This window comes from Tripterygium wilfordii, chromosome 21 (genome assembly GCF_013401445.1).
Source record: "Tripterygium wilfordii isolate XIE 37 chromosome 21, ASM1340144v1, whole genome shotgun sequence".
NCBI classification, from domain to species: domain Eukaryota; kingdom Viridiplantae; phylum Streptophyta; class Magnoliopsida; order Celastrales; family Celastraceae; genus Tripterygium; species Tripterygium wilfordii.
The window spans coordinates 13,825,222-13,838,064 of NC_052252.1; the positions used below are offsets into that span (position 1 = coordinate 13,825,222).

The 12,843-nt window shown below is 39.3% G+C and overlaps 1 protein-coding gene across 2 annotated transcripts; it reads right to left on the reverse strand.

The window, feature by feature from the left end:
• Nucleotides 1-289: 289 nt before the first annotated feature.
• On the reverse strand, nt 290-12,412 carry LOC119988820 (cysteine-rich receptor-like protein kinase 10). Of its 2 annotated transcripts, none has more exons than XM_038834012.1 (7): nt 11,626-12,412; nt 11,308-11,436; nt 10,977-11,092; nt 10,649-10,859; nt 10,313-10,553; nt 715-865; nt 290-637 (listed from the first exon to the last, which is right to left on the reverse strand). In XM_038834012.1, exons 1-7 carry the CDS (start codon nt 12,407-12,409, stop codon nt 326-328), a joined length of 1,944 nt encoding a protein of 647 aa, XP_038689940.1. In that variant the 5' UTR covers nt 12,410-12,412; the 3' UTR covers nt 290-325. The 2 variants fall into 2 exon arrangements, with proteins under 2 accessions (XP_038689940.1, XP_038689939.1); XM_038834011.1 differs by lacking the exons at nt 10,313-10,553; nt 10,649-10,859; nt 10,977-11,092; nt 11,308-11,436; nt 11,626-12,412 and adding exons at nt 6,080-6,317; nt 6,422-6,632; nt 6,710-6,912; nt 6,984-7,106; nt 7,199-8,048.
• Nucleotides 12,413-12,843: the final 431 nt, after the last annotated feature.

The window sequence follows — 12,843 nt, forward strand, 5'->3', positions numbered from 1 at the left end:
AACTATCATTAAGGAAAAGAACTATCACGGATGATTTATCATTAAACTGTTGTTGAATCATCTAGGTTTATTAGTTTCATGCATTCGCGGATATAATCTATATTGCGCTTGTTGCTTAGTGGTAACTGGTAAGTACTGGTTTAGTGGTGCCTACAAACATGAAGCAGCTGCTGGAACTGTAACAATTTCGTAAGTTCTATAACACAAGTTGAGATCATATAAAAACAAAATATGTATTCAATCAGTGGTATTTGCATCAAAATAAATTGTTTCTCCTCTCCTTAAGTATCTCAAATGATCCAAAATGATCCAAGAAATCTCTTTACTATCTGGGAACAGTAGTTGAAGATTGTTCCGATGACTGAGAACCTGTTCCTAGCTCTTTCGTCGAAGATTGATCGGACATGATCATAAACCTACCCGCATGGTGTGGAGGTGCCAATGGTTTGGGAAGGGTTACTGAATTGCTTCCGAGCATGAGAGCAACATTTGACATTGTGGGCCTATCAGCAGGATCATCCTGTACACATAGTAATGCAATGTTGATCCATCTCAAAGCATCGCTTATTGGAAAAGTGCTGACTATATCCGGATCTATCAATTCCAAGCCTTTTCCTTCAATCCATAACTTCCATGCCTGTAAAAATTCATATTCTATAAGTACTTTATCAGAAGAACCTTAAGCCTAAGTGAGCATGGAAAATAGAGACTTACATATGATAGAAGGCCTTGTGAATTCTCTAATTGGTAAAATCCTCTGTTCTTTTGACCACTAATGATTTCTAACATCAGTATTCCAAAGCTGTAAACATCCGACTTTACTGAAAATAATCCCTCCATTGCATACTCCGGTGCCATGTATCCACTGTTAATGCAAATTCATTCATGTATAAAATCAGACTAAATAGAAGGTATTGATTAGGGAATACAAGATAAATATACTACTCAATCCTCTGTTATTGAACAGGGGACTCTGTTTTCCTCTGTTTAGCATGACCATACCTTGAAATTTGTTGCAGTATAGATAACTATCATTTACTTGTGAGGAGGTGTTGAATAGAGTCAAAGATTTACCCAAGATTTACTTTATTGATTGAAGACTTTATTGACAAACTCAATATTGATTGAAGACTTTCCTTAATTGAAGATTCGGCAATCAATATTGATTTGTCTAAGTTCATAATTGATGCCTCAATTGTTGACTAATTGATGCCTCAATTGTTGACTTTGATAGTGACTTTGATAGAGATTGTAATTACGTAGATCATTGATTGTAAACCAATGTAATAGCTATATAGGTGTTTCCCACTTCAATAAAAGATATTGATTGCAAAATTAAGTTGGTATCGAAGCAAGGTTCTCTTAACATACTACCTCTCCATCACCGTAGCTACTAGGGGCCGACTGCTCCAACCATCCGACAGAAGCCGATTGCTTCGTCCATAACAGGTGCCGATTGCACCATTGAACCAGAATCTCATCCAGAAATTACAAACAACTCATGGCTGAATCCGGTGCTCTTATAGTTCCACCTGTGGTGACGCCAACTCAAGAACCAACCTCTATTCCTTATGGGATCAAACTGAATGGCTCAAATTTCACTCTTTGGTCTCAGGTGGTTACTATGTTCGTTGCTGGACGAGGAAAGATGGAATATCTCAAAGGTACGACCTCGAAACCTACTGTTAGTGACTCTACATATAACAAGTGGATGATGGAGGATGCTACTGTAAAAGGCTGGCTTATTGGCTCTATGGAGGCCGATATAATGAATCTTTTTATTCGTTTACCCACTGCAAATGATGTTTGGGATGCTGTGTCTCAAACATATTTTGAGGGTGCTGATAAATCTATTTTGTATGATCTGTCTCGAAAAGCTATGACAACTAAGCAGGCAGGGCGACCTGTGGCTGCATACTATTCCGATCTTAAGGTTATTTGGCAGGAGCTTGATCATCGTCGTCCAATTACCTTTACTCAGCCAGATGTGATTAAGACTCGAATGGCTGAAATTGATGAAGATCGAGTCTATTCTTTTTTGGCTGGGCTTGATGATATATATGATTCTGTTCGGGGAGATATTCTTCGTACTAATCCTCTACCTGGACCTGATAATGCTTTCTCAACTGTGAGACGTGAAGAACTTCGCCGGAATACAATGATGTCTTCAGAAGTTCCTCAGATGGCTATGGCAGTTCGAAAATATGGAACTCCAACAAGTTCTTTGTCACTGTCAGTACCTACTGGTGGTAAATGTACTCATTGCGGCAGCACCAAACATATTGTAGATACTTGCTTCAAAAAGCATGGATATCCCGAGTGGTGGCAGGCTCACAAAGAGCGATTACAAGCTCGAAAAGGTGGTAAAGTTGCGCTATGCACCTCACCTACAGTCCCAATGGCACCGACTCCTTCTTCAATGGATACCATGGCTTCCACTACTCCAGTTGATATCACTCACTCTGTGGTAGATCCTACTCTTCTCCAACAGTCAGGTAGTGTTGGTCTAGCCCTTCTTGCAACAAATTCTGAAAAAGATCCCGGTTGGATTCTTGACTCTGGTGCGACTAATCATATGACCTTTGATGCGTCCTTATTACATGATGCTTGTTTACCAAATTGCTCTACTGTCACCAATGCCAATGGTGTTTCATATCCGGTTACGGGCGCTGGAAGGGTTAACTTAACTCCTTCATTATCCTTGGAGCACACTTTATTGATTCCTGCTCTTTCCAATAATCTTTTATCTGTGCCACAAGTTACTACACAACTAAATTGTTTAGTATTAATATATCCTACTTTTTGTTTCCTTCAGGATCTCTGCAGCGGGGAGATAATTGGGCGTGGTACTAAGAGAGAGGGATTATATTATGTGGAAGATGTTAGTATGGGACGATCTCTATCAGCAAAAGGGTCATCTAGGGCATCAGAAGATCAGATTCGGTTATGGCATCATCGTTTGGGTCATGTCTCCTTTGGTTACTTGAAATATTTATTTCCTACTTTATTTTCTACATGTGAACCTTCCAATTTTCAGTGTGATACATGTGTTTTGGCCAAGAGTCATCGTGCTACTTATTCTGATAGTTCTAATAAAAGAGTTGTGCCTTTTGCGTTGGTTCATTCGGATGTTTGGGGACCTGCCCCTGTTACTACTTCTACTGGCTTTAGATGGTTTGTATTATTTATTGATGATTGCACTCGTATGACTTGGCTTTACCTTATGCGTCATAAGAGTGATGTGGCTGCTTGCTTCCGCACGTTTCATACCATGATCAAAACACAATTCTCTGCTAATTTACAAGTTCTTCGATCTGATAATGGTGGTGAATTTGTAAATCAGGAGTTACAAGCTTATTTTCAGACTCATGGAATTTTGCATGAAACCACTTGTCCTTATACACCACAACAGAATGGTGTTGCTGAGCGCCGAAACAGACAAATTTTGGAGATTACACGTGCTGCCCTTATTGGAGCCCACATGGCACCACGTTTTTGGGAAGAAGCTGTTACCACAGCTGTATATCTTTTGAATAGGGTACCCACTCGTGTTCTACAATTTCAGACACCACTTGATAAATTGGCATCCTATGTAACACTGCCATCGCACCTCACACTTCCTCCCCGGGTGTTTGGTTGTGTTGTGTTTGTACATTTACAGAAACATCTCCGCACGAAATTTGATCCTTGTGCCCTCAAGTGTGTATTTGTCGGTTATCATCCTTCACAAAAGGGTTACCGTTGTTTTCATCCTCCTACAAGTAAGTTCTATGTTACTATGGATGTCACCTTTTCTGAACATGAAATGTTTTTTTCTTCACCCAATTCCACGCTTCCGGGCCCGAGTGGTGATACTGTTGTTGAAGCTCCAAATTGGATGGAGTTGTTTCCTGATCCACTGTGTGTTGCCGATACTGTTGCTGAAGCTCCCTCTCTCTCATCTTCGCTAGTACCCACTCCCGATACTCCTCGTACAGATCCTCCTGAGGTAAGCATTGAGTCTGATGTTAATACTAACAATATTTGTGATAATACTTGTGTCTCGATTGAAGCTGACAGATACGTACTCCCACCAAGAAGTACTCGTGGTGTTCCACCAGATAGATTTTCACCAGAGGTTGTGCGAAAAGTGAAATATCCTATTGCTCAGTATGCATCCACTCACCGACTGTCAAAGGAATGCCGAAGCTTTGTCAGTAATATGACTGTCATAGATATTCCTACTAAAGTGCAAGAGGCGTTGTTGGATCCAAAATGGGCAACTGCAATGACTGAGGAGATGACAGCACTTGAGAAAAATCAAACTTGGGAATTGGTGGAGTTGCCGAAAGGAAAAAAAGCTGTTGGTTGTAGGTGGGTGTACACCGTCAAGTGCAAGCCTGATGGTTCGGTTGATAGGTATAAAGCTAGGCTTGTGGCTAAAGGATTCACCCAGACGTATGGGGTTGATTATCAGGAAACGTTTGCTCCTGTTGCAAAAATTAATACGGTTCGAGTCCTAATATCCCTAGCTGCAAATTTTGATTGGCCTCTACAACAATATGATGTAAAAAATGCTTTTTTACATGGTGAGCTACAAGAAGAAGTTTATATGTCTCTGCCCCCAGGATATGAAGCTCCAGGTGATCAAAGTGTCGTGTGTAAACTGAAGAAAGCCTTATACGGGTTGAAACAATCTCCTCGAGCTTGGTTTGGTCGATTCCGACTTGCTATGAGAAGATTCGGCTATAAGCAAAGTAATGCAGATCACACTTTATTTTTGAAAAGAGTTGGTGATAAATTAACGGCTCTCATTATTTATGTTGACGACATGGTAGTGACAGGCAACGATTCTGAAGAAATGCGTAAACTGAGAGACTATTTGTCAACTGAATTTGATATGAAGGATTTGGGAGGATTAAAATATTTTTTGGGCATTGAAGTTGTTCGTTCTGAGCAAGGCATATTTTTATCCCAACGAAAGTATGTGCTTGACTTATTAACAGAAACTGGTATGCTTGGATGTCAGCCAATTGGATCTCCTATGGAACAAAATCATGGATTGGAAGAGTCTTCGAATCAAACTTCAATAGACAAATTACGATATCAAAGGTTAGTTGGGCGTTTAATCTATTTGTCTCATACGAGGCCAGATATTGCATATGCGGTCAGTGTTGTGAGTAGATTTATGCACAATCCTGGTAAACAACATATGGATGCAGTTATTAGAATTCTGAGATATTTAAAATCTGCACCGGGAAAAGGCTTACTTTTTTCTAAGAATGGGCATGCAGACGTATGGGGCTATACCGACTCAGATTGGGCAGGTAAAGGAGACCGAAGAAGATCAACCACTGGGTATTTAACTTTTGTTGGAGGAAATCTGGTTACTTGGAGAAGTAAAAAGCAAAAAGTTGTCTCATTGTCTAGTGCAGAAGCCGAATACAGAGCAATGGTGAAAGGTATTTGTGAGTTGTTATGGCTCAAACGGCTTATGGGGGAGCTGAGTTTGTCAATTAAAAGACCAATGAAATTGTATTGTGATAATCAGTCAGCAATTAAAATTGCTGAGAACCCAGTGCAACATGATCGGACTAAACATGTGGAAATTGATAGGAATTTCGTGTATGAAAAGCTAGAAGAAAAAATAATTGAAGTTCCGTATATGAAGACCGAAGATCAGTTGGCTGATGTGTTAACCAAGGGAGTGTCAAATTCAGTGTTTGCTGATTCACTTGTCAAGCTGGGCATATACGATGTCTATGCACCACCTTGAGGGGGAGTGTTGAATAGAGTCAAAGATTTACCCAAGATTTACTTTATTGATTGAAGACTTTATTGACAAACTCAATATTGATTGAAGACTTTCCTTAATTGAAGATTCGGCAATCAATATTGATTTGTCTAAGTTCATAATTGATGCCTCAATTGTTGACTAATTGATGCCTCAATTGTTGACTTTGATAGTGACTTTGATAGAGATTGTAATTACGTAGATCATTGATTGTAAACCAATGTAATAGCTATATAGGTGTTTCCCACTTCAATAAAAGATATTGATTGCAAAATTAAGTGGAGGAATATGATGTGAATGACTTACTAGGTTCCTACGACTCTTTTGGTGTTAGCTTCAATTTGATTGCCTCCGAAAATCCTAGCTGTGCCAAAATCTGATATCTTTGCGTTCAACTCATCATCCAACAACACATTGCTCGCCTTCATATCCCTATGAATGATTTTGAGGCGGGAGTCCTCGTGGAGATACTGAAGGCCTTTGGCAGTTCCGCTTATGATGTTTGCTCGTTTAGCCCAATCTAATTCTTTACGTCTTTTTGGATCTGCATTTTAAATGTCAGGAAGAAGCAAATCCTTTAAGTACATAAGCAAATATCAAAATACATCAATTATCTTACTTAAAACACAAGAGAGGTATGTAGTATACCAAATAGAAAGGCATCAAGGCTTGTATTGGCCATGTATTCGTAGACGAGAAGCTTTTCGTCTCCCTCCAAGCAGTATCCCAAAAGTCTCACAAGATTTCTGTGTTGAAGTCTGGCAATTAACATCACTTCATTCTTGAACTCTTCAATTCCTTGACTTGATTTCATTGAAAGCCTTTTAACTGCTATTTTATCTCCATTTAAAAGCTTACCCTGTAGACATTTCAAACTTCATCAACATGAGATCTATTAAGTATAAATTCGCAAGACTTATTGTTTGTGGTCCAAACCTTGTAAACTGGTCCAAAACCTCCTTCTCCTAGCTTATTTTCCTCGGAGAAATTGTTTGTGGCAGCCCTTATAGTTGTCAGATTGAAGTAACGCATTTCTGGGCTGTTTTCTTGATCTATTGGCTGCATATCTTCCTTTGTAAAGTGTGGCTGATTTGAGCCCTGATAATTTGGTAACAGAATTTCCTGGCTTCTTTCCCCATCTAAGTGAGAAATCATGTTAGAACTTAGAACAAAGTAGCTTTGGTGCTGATAAATATCTAATCATATCTACCTTTGAGTCTTCGTCTGTTCCTTCTGTAGGAAAGATAATACCATAAACCCAAGAGGCCTACAACTACTGCAAATGATGCAACCGTGATCGTTACGATCATTGTTGTGTTCCTTCCTCCATTTCCTGCTCTCTTGTCATACAACACAATCATAATTTACTCACAAATCAAATGTAACAGTGTTTTCCATGAAGGAAATATGATATGTTTGACTCACCATTTCCAGAGTCTGGCACAGAAGGTGTTGGTCCAACAGGAGTTGATGGTTGCTGATAAAATTTATATTCCTCGTACCTTAAATTGCAGCTTGGTGCCAAGATACGCCACCCTACCTTCCCTCGACAACATTGGTTGCTAGCATCAGTCAACTGTGCAAGACATGAGCTACAAGCACTACTGTTGAGATCTCTACTACACTGCACCAAGCCGTACCTAGGCTGAGATCCATTATTGCCTGCTGATTCATTTGCCCCGAACATTGTCCCCGTGTATGGAACGCTATCTACTAAGTTGTATATCAAAGCTAATGCGCCAACATTAGGCTCATCAGGTGAAGTAGTATTCTGCACATTCCACATGAGCACCCTTGGATACGTCTGTACCACCCCGAAGAAGTCATCAGTGGAGTAACGAAGGATGCACTCGTCGTACCATATGATTGCACTTTGATTGAATTGGCAGTTCTGGATAATTTGTTGGCTAGCATTTGCAACGCAGGTTTGACAAGTAGTCTGTGGAACATCACCACGGCAGAGGTAGAGGCTGTAGATTCCATTCGATGAATCTTGATAAAAACTGTTCGTGGAGGATCTGGAAGATAAAGAATCCAAGAGAGATGAGAGATTCGATTGAAACTGATTGCTGGCAGTGATATTTGATGATCCTAAACAAGCATGACTGTTATAGGTAGGTTGGGATACGCTGGTGCTGATCAGGCCAAAGATTGCAATTGCAAGCAGGGGAAACATCATTAGTCTCTGGCTTTACCGGGAAAAAGATCGTATGCCGATACGATTGGAGCCCAGTATCTATTAATGAAACAAAAATGTTCATAGATTGGACCTGGCAAAAACAAATTTCTTATTCTTTGCCATTGCGAATCCGTGCAAGACCCTTCACTTGATTAATATATTGTCAATGCAGTTGCAGCTAAAGTTGACATATTAATCACTTGATTACTTAGAATATGTGAAATTAATTTATACTTCCAGATGCCTACCTACTTGACTGACTCTTTCCTAGGTAATTCTTGGCATATGACATCTGTTGGTCAAAATTTCTTAAATATTCAGAAGATAAAAGTGGTTTAATTAACATGTTTTGGCAACCTTTGCTGCTGTCAGGTGCTGTCATAACTTCTGTAAACGAGGCAAAAGTGGTGTGTAAATGAATGGTTTGATACAGTCCTTATGAAAATATTGGTGTAGTTCAAAGCTCGAATTGTGTATTATTATATGGTTCAATTTGTTCATCAACAAGAACATCTAAGGAAGTTATTGACCCATTCAGAGAGAGAGTTGAAGGGGAAAAATTGACCACATCGTTTGCTGTCTACCACCCTCGTATCTTTAAAGGATTTATTATTGCAGGCAGTCATTATGTGCTTTGACTGAGCCCCTATAAGTAATATGGATTCTAAAAAAATTGAGACCAGGTCTGTCAGCCTGGGAAACTTACATGCGGAAACTTTTGTGTAGAAACTACAAACAGTCTGCAATCTTAAAATAATATGAACGCCCTATATGGTCAAATGAAATACTGTATGAGTTTGCCAGTGTGTTGCAACTAAATACTGTATGAGTTTGGCAATGTGTTGCAACTATGTTCAGTTGCAACACATCTCACAGCTTTGTGACACGCCAAACAGCTTTTGCGTTCCAACTCACCTCACAGCACCACAGCTTTTTACCTCACAGCACCTCACCACACCTCACAGCACTCCCAAACGCTTATAATATATGTTGAATTGTCCTACGTAATCAAATTAGGTCAATTATTTTATTTTAGATTAATGTCCAATGTAAACGTTAAGTGATTTTATATTAATATTATTAATCATCTAATATAATTGTAATTTAGATACGTCAAACGCACCTCACAGCACAGCACCACAGTTTTAAAAATGATACGCCAAACAGCTTTTTGCGTTCCAACTCACCTCACAGTACCACAGTTTTTTATCTCACAGCACCTCACAACAGTTGATAGCACTCCTAAACAGACCCTTACTACTACCATTTTAAAATGGAAGAATTTGGAGTTCACTTCATTGAGCCACATGCCTATGTATAGCTTTAGATTCGAATTTATAAACTCAACGATTAAATCATTCAGTTCAGCTAAGATTTTAAAATGGGGAAGTACGAATTAAACCCTTGTACTTTGCAAAAAGGGTCAATTAACTTATAAAACGACTCAAATATGACAAAAACAGAGATTTTCAAAAAAAAAAAAGTTCATTCTCTCTTCCACAACACATATAATAATACATTCAAGTCTTCTAAAATATATCGAGCTGGAGCCAAAAATATATTGGATTGTAGACTAAAGAAAAATATGTTGAATCTATTTTTATATTTATAAAGAAAGTGTCAACTCAATGGAGTTGGCAGCATTCTTCAAAGGGAATAACATTCGCAGGAGAAAGCAAGCGAAATGGAACATCCTCGCATGCTTAGAAGCTTAACCATTTCTCAAAGGAAGATTTTCAGTGGATTTGGAATGTGTGTCCTGGGAACTATAGCCGAGCGAGGATGAAATGTCTGAGAGAGCTCTGCTGTTCATATAATTAGCAGGTTGTGAGGGTACTGGAAGAGTGAGGGAGGAGCTGGTCAACATGAGAGCAACTGAAGCCATTGTTGGTCTGTCTGCCACATTTTCTTGGACACAAAGTAAGGCCACATGGACGCATCTCATCATTTCATTTCTCGACCCGGAATTTAAAGTTGAGTCTATGAGATTGGAAGCAGTCCCTTCCCTCCAGTTTCTCCATGCCTGCATAAGATTTATCAATAAGCACTTCATTAGAATAAAAAAGATTCATACTGTTTAATCTGAACAAAAAATAGTTCTTGAAAGGCTGTTTGCACGTACAGAAGTCACAAGGTCCTCCACATTCTCCCCTATACGAAAGCAATTGTTCTTCTGGCCACTCACAATCTCAAGAACTAACACACCGAAACTGTAGACATCGGATTTAACTGAGAATTGCCCGTGCATTGCATACTCTGGAGCCATGTAGCCACTGCATATCGACATTAAGATGATCAGTATCTAATCTTCTTATAATAAAATCTCCACTAGTCGATACTCCAAGCCATGAGTTACTTACTATGTGCCCACGATTCTATTGGTGTAGATTTGAGTTTCATCCATCTGTTCAAACAGCCTTGCCATGCCAAAATCTGCAATTTTCGGATTCATTTCTGCGTCCAACAGAACATTGCTAGCTTTGAGATCACGGTGAATGATTCGAAGCCGAGAGTCCTCATGAAGGTAAAGAAGTCCTCGAGCGATGCCTCCGATGATTTTGCTACGGCTTTCCCAATCAAGTTGCCCGCGCTTGAGAGGATCTACATGTTTTCACGCGTACATTAATCATAAAACCAAAAATAGGAATTCTTGTCCATATTCCTTTGAGAAATGAAATGGTAAAATGAAATAGTACCAAATATGAAGTGATCGAGGCTAGTGTTGGCCACGAACTCGTAAATGAGGATTCTTTCATCTCCTTCCAAGCAGAATCCTAGTAGCCTGACTAAATTACGATGCTGAAGCTTGGCCACTAACAAAACCTCGTTCTTAAACTCGATATCTCCTTGTCCAGAACCCATCGCCAGCCTCTTCACGGCTATTTCTTGTCCATTGTAAAGTCGACCCTGAAAATGAATCAGGTATCAATCAAACGGCCTCAAGATTTTTGGCTTTTGTGCAGTTTTCATTATATTTACACTTGAAAAATTAATTGTATTGTTGGATCCTGTTTCGTTAATTACCTTGTAAACAGCACCAAATCCTCCTTGTCCGAGCTTATTAGAAAAGTCATTCGTTGCAGTTTTGATTGTACTAAAGTCGAAATGCAAAGATTCCACGACACTAATTTCATCCACAGCTGCTCAAAAGGGAAAAGATTAGCACAAATCAAATTAGAACACATTGTTTAAGCACACCATCACATCCAAAGCAGAGACTTTTTTTGTGGATGTAAAGTCGATTATTTTATATATGAATATGCATCTTAAAAAGTCATATTTTTTCGATTCATATCTGAAAGAGAAACGCAGAAAGAATAAAAAGAAAGCAGGAAAAAAATTATGCTCAACTTACATTCATCAATCTTCCTTGGCTTCCTCTTCCTCTGTCTTAAATAGATCCAGATGCAGAGTATAAGCACCAAAACACTAACAATTGGAACCACAATGATGATAATAGTCCTAGATGTGTTATTTTCCTTTCCTGCACAAACAGAAGATTGTACAGGCACTTGTCTGATTACGATTTCAAAGCAATCAATTTTTAATCTAGTCCCACAACCAGAAACAGAGTAAATCAACGACTCTGTTTCAAACAAACAGAAACATGGTCTAAAAGAAAGGTTTTTCAATTACTCAAAATTTTGAAGCCAATTTAATAAATATACTATACCTCCATCAGGCAGAGTAGGAGGCGGTGAAAGGGTTTCATTTGTTGATTCATAGAAACGGTAGATCTCAAACCTTATATTACAACTCGGTCTCAATACTCTGCCTCCTTCCCTCCCAGAACAACAATCTGAAAACTGACTGCGTGCACCAACAAGACAATCACTGCATTCCTGCGCAGTTAAATCAGGAGTGCACTGCGCAAGTCCATATATGGTCTTGAAATCTGGAGCAGTAGTATCTCCAACTGCGAACTTTTGAAGATCACCCCCTTGTGTAGCTCTACTTATTAGTTCATCCAACAATGTCCTCAAACTCTGATAGAACTCATCCGCCTTCGTGGCATTATTGGGGTTCGCCATCGGAAGAAAAGGACTTATTTCCATTTCACCGTAAATGGACCTATTGGAGTACCGGAATAAGCACTCGTCGTACCATACAATCCCCTCCTTCTGGTTCGGACACCGTCTGGGGAGCTCAGAACTAGACGCATTGAGACAACTGAGGCAAACGTCTTTACTAACATCTCCTCTACAAAGCGCAATTGCATTAACTTTATCGGAGCTTTCGCCTTCTGATACATTGTAGAACCCGCCGTTGAATTCTGTGGTGGTAGAGACAGAGGAGAGGAGGCGATTAAGGTTTGTTGCGTAGGTGCTATTTTCAGTGTAGTTACCCTTGTTGTTGAAACAGTACGGAGCGAGAAAGGTTGGCTGCTGGGCTATGGTGAGAGCAAGAATATGCATCAGAATCAGAGGAAAAGCTAATAATAATGTTGAAGAAGCCATTGCCAACCCATTCCCAACCTTTGCGTGTAGTGGGTTTTAATAAGAAAAGCAATGGGTTGACCGGAGCCTTGTTGGTCTGACAATTGACACGCACATCAACTTGGTGGCCTATTCAAAATGATTTGTTTGAATACATCAACTACTTGAAATAAATATATAATATTTCGATAGATGTTGCAGCATTAATTGCGTTTGGTTTGCATGGATGTTTATATTCAATAGAATTCTTTTTTTATTTGTCTGGCTAAGTCCATGATATGGTGCATCTTCTGCGAACCTTCTATTCTATTAGCTTTGGACAATGATGGCAGAATAGTCAAAACATCTTTACTTTATAAAGTGGTTGAATACTTGCTTGAGATGGAAATACTTCTTCTTTTTTTCCCTGGTTAATGAGATGGAAGCACTTGACAACAGGCCGCCTTAGACGCACT

What these genes read in the sequence shown, in the direction of transcription:
- LOC119988820 (XM_038834011.1), bottom strand. Translation starts at nt 7,952, where the DNA reads ATGATGTTTCCCCTGCTTGCAATTGCAATCTTTGGCCTGATCAGCACC. An exon ending in GTTTTGGACCAGTTTACAAG is followed by an intron (nt 6,633 to 6,709) that starts GTTTGGACCACA and finishes AAATGTCTACAG; the next exon opens with GGTAAGCTTTTAAATGGAGA. An exon ending in CCTTGATGCCTTTCTATTTG is followed by an intron (nt 6,318 to 6,421) that starts GTATACTACATA and finishes TTTAAAATGCAG; the next exon opens with ATCCAAAAAGACGTAAAGAA.